Consider the following 3,806-nt stretch of genomic DNA (forward strand, 5'->3'; position numbering starts at 1 on the left):
GAGAGAGAGAGAGAGAGAGAGAAGTAGGAATTCTAGCCAGCAAGGATTCTCAAGGTCAAAGACACTGGGAAATGAAGTTTCCACACCTGGGGTTCATAGCGCTCAGAAAAAAGCTCTCCCGAGCTCTAGAGGGAAAATAAGCATCAAACCTGAGTGTGTTCTGTTTCCCGACTCTACCTGTGATCATCTGCATCATTTCAAAGTTGATGATCAGGTCCTCCATTTACAAATGCATCCAGAAAGTGAGGCCCAGAGAAGGGCAGAGGTTCATTCAGGATCGTGCAGCCACGTCCTGAATCCTGAAACAGTTACCAGGATTTCCCAGTCCCTGCCTGTGCCCCGGTGATCTGCTCAGCCGTGGGCTTGCAAGAAGTCAAAACCTGAACACAGACCTCAGCTCCCAGCATCAGTCTGACAAAGATCATGGGACTCAATATACTCCGTCAGGTTTGCTTTTGGCCTCACCATTCCAGAAATGATTCATCCAACCAACATTTATTAAGCATATTGTGACAGGCACTACACATTTTACAGGGAATAAGACACGGCTGTTCAGAAGACTCATGATACAATTATCCATAAGGAAACCAAAATTGATTGAACTGTCCTTGAGAAACTGTTTTTGAAGCAGGGGCATGTAGGAATTAACATAAGCACATTTCATTTGCTTCTGATACGTTTTAATTTTTTTTTACATTTGTGTCTAATAAAATCATACCGGAATAAAGAACATTTCACTATACTCAGTGCAGGGGAGGACAGCAAAAAGACAGGTGGGCTCCTCCGTGAGCCCCTCACCCTACAAGTTCATTCAGTCAGGTGTTACCTCTGGCTTTCCGCACGTAGGCTGAATTGCAATCATTTGCAATTGCCTGCAAAGAAAAGCATCTGCTTCAAAGCAGGATTTCAGTTTTCAAGCATTTGGAATCCTATCACATCCAAAAGGCCCTAGAAAATGTGGGTTACTGAAGCCATGTCACTCCAAAACACCCCAGATGAGAGGTGGAGAAGATGAGTTGTGTTAGGAGGCCTTTCCCATGAGTCAAGGGCCCCTGTCTAACAAGCAGGACCATTGTCTCCTGGAATTCTAGAAGACAGTTCCAAAAGATAAAACAAAACTAATCGAATTTCAGGCTTGAGAATCCCGCATCTAATACTGTGGAGGGGAAACTAGCCTTCAGTAGGTCCTGAAGGTGTGACTGACTAAGAAAAAGAAAGCTAAGAAGTCAGCAGTTCCTCAGAGCCCTTTGTCCTGCCTGTTCCCTGAGCAAAGCTGTTCAGGAAGCAAATGTGTGCTCCAAAACCCAGCTGTCTTCCAAGAGCACTGCCATTTGTGGTCTCTCTAGGAGCAACACTGAGAGCCAGCTGGCAAAGCCAAGGTGACTGCCCCCCCACCCCCCAGCCTCAAATGAATGTACCGTGTGCACTCATGAGAACCACAACAAATCAGGAAGAAATCCCGGTCACTAGAAAGACCCTCAACCTGCACTAAAGCAGCTGGCAGAGCACAGGGCTACAGACTCGAGTCTCTAGAAAGTCACAGCCCATACCAACAATTGCCACTCAGACCTGTCATTTAAAAAGCAACCCAGGTGCAAGTCACAGAACAAGCCTTTGTTAGAAAGGGTAAGTTGAGGTATACTTTTAAAGCTCCACCTTCTCATCTCTAATCGGAACTCTCTCCTTCGCCCAGAATATCTGAGTTTATTCCAACAGCCTCAACCCCTTTTCTCAAGCTAAGAATTGTTTGGTTTCTATGCAGCAGGACTACAGAAAGCGTATGCACACCGGGAGTGTGTGTATTTGCGTATATGTGTGTGTTTATGCGTGCACATGTGTGCACATATGTATGTGCATGCTTGTAAATAGGCCACAATTGTATATGCCCATGAAGGTGTTTCTAAGCAGTTTTATGGAAACAACTGGGGGTGAGAGGTGAGATTTTGCCTAAGGAAACCTCCTCCTCACAGTCAAGCTCCCAGACAGACTCAGCAGCCAGGTCACCATCTGGGGACGTTGGAGAAATTTGAGACATGTGATCGAAAGGCCCCTCCTCCTCCTCTGCCTCCTCCTCCTCTCCCACCTCCGGGTCTCCGGAAGACACCACATTTGGGATCATGTGGACATAGGCAGCAGCGATCTCCTTGTGGAAGACCGTGTCTTGGTTGTAGGAGATGAGTTCATTACTGACGTTTACCGTCTGCACTGGGGTCCGGAAGCAGAGGTGGCTGCATCCCAGCAGCTGGGCAAACACCTTCCGGAAATCTGCATTAAAGGCATAGATGATGGGGTTGAGAGAGGAATTAGCCCAACCAAACCAGACAAATATGTCGAAGGTGGTCTCACTGACACACGGGAAGCCAGTCCTCGGGCCCTGGGAATCTCCACTGCTGCAGAAAGGAACCATACAGTTCAGGATGAAGAAAGGCAACCAGCAGCACACAAAGACCCCCATTATTACTGACAGGGTTTTGAAGACCTTGGTCTCCTTCTTGATGGATGCTCGCAGGCTGGGCTCAGGTTCGCAGGCCCCACGGCTCCGGCAACTCTGAGCATGCTCAGCTGCCCTCTCTAGGGAGGAGATCCGGCGGATCTGCACCTGTGCAATGCGGTAGATGCGTGTGTAGGTCACGATCATGATGGCGACTGGGATGTAGAAGCTGATGAGCGATGAGGAGATGGCGTAGGTTCGGTTCAGGCTGGAGTCACAATTCTCCGTTCTCCCTTCTAGCTCCCAGCCTTCCTCCCAGGGTGTCTCATTGGACAGCAGGCCCTCTCGGCCCTGGGAGCCTGCCTTGTCTCTGTGCCAATTGAGTTGGACCGGGATGAAGGAGATGAGGATGGACAAGGTCCAGGCCAGGGCTACCATGATCAGGGCTACACGCTGGGTCATCTTGCGCTCGTAGCGGAAGGGTCTGGAAATAGCCCAGTAACGGTCCACACTGATGATACACAGATTCAGGATGGAGGCAGTGGAGCACATGATGTCAAAGGCCACCCAGACATTGCAGAACGCCCCAAAGGGCCAGTACCCAGCCACCTCAGCCACAGCCTTCCAGGGCATGACCAGCAATGCCACGAAGAGGTCTGAGACGGCCAGGGATACAATGAAGATGTTGGTCATTTTGGCGCGCAAGTGGCGGCTGCGGACGATGGCAGCACACACTAGTACGTTGCCAAACAAAGTCCAGACGATTAGGAGAGTTAAGAGGCCAGCAGTAACCACCTGCGCGGGTCCCAGCGGGACTGCTGAACCCCCGGGAGCGTCCACCTGCGCCAGTTGTCTCTGCAACCCCAGCCGCGCCCGGTGCACTGTGCCATTGCGCCCAGGAGGCAGCATGTCGCGCTGGGTAGCTCGGGCTCGCTATATGCGGTCCCAACTTCTCCCCTGCACCCCGAGGAAGGCCCCATCGGGCATCCCAGAGGGTGCTCCGGCCCCTGCAGCCTACCGTCCCGGGACCCGAGGGGCGCTCACCCTGCACTGCTTGGGATCCAGTAATGGTGACAGTCTTGCGCGCCTCTGATCCCCAGGATGGGACAGGAAGCGACCGATCCTGTGTCCGCAGCGCGCCTGACGGACAGCAGCTGCCACTGTGTCTGGTTCTAAGTCAGAGAAACGCAGAGCGGCCGCCAACGGGGGCGGGGTCCGGAGTCGCGGGCACCCGGCGGATCTCTCTAGCGCGGTGGCTGTCAGGGCCCGCGCGCCCGCCCCTATCAGCCACGCTTCTGCGGCCCGCGCGCCCTCCCACCTGCGTCCTGGAATCGTGACTCCGCTGTCTTCTTCCAACTTTAGAGGCCACACACCC

General features: G+C 52.4%; 1 protein-coding gene across 1 annotated transcript; it reads right to left on the bottom strand.

Annotated features, from left to right (window-relative positions):
• Positions 1 to 1,900: 1,900 nt before the first annotated feature.
• Positions 1,901 to 3,340, bottom strand: Drd5 (dopamine receptor D5). Its single transcript, XM_052199623.1, has one exon. The coding sequence runs from the start codon at positions 3,338 to 3,340 to the stop codon at positions 1,901 to 1,903; it is 1,440 nt and encodes a 479-aa protein (XP_052055583.1).
• Positions 3,341 to 3,806: the final 466 nt, after the last annotated feature.

The sequence above is a fragment of the Apodemus sylvaticus genome, chromosome 11, assembly GCF_947179515.1.
Source record: "Apodemus sylvaticus chromosome 11, mApoSyl1.1, whole genome shotgun sequence".
NCBI classification, from domain to species: domain Eukaryota; kingdom Metazoa; phylum Chordata; class Mammalia; order Rodentia; family Muridae; genus Apodemus; species Apodemus sylvaticus.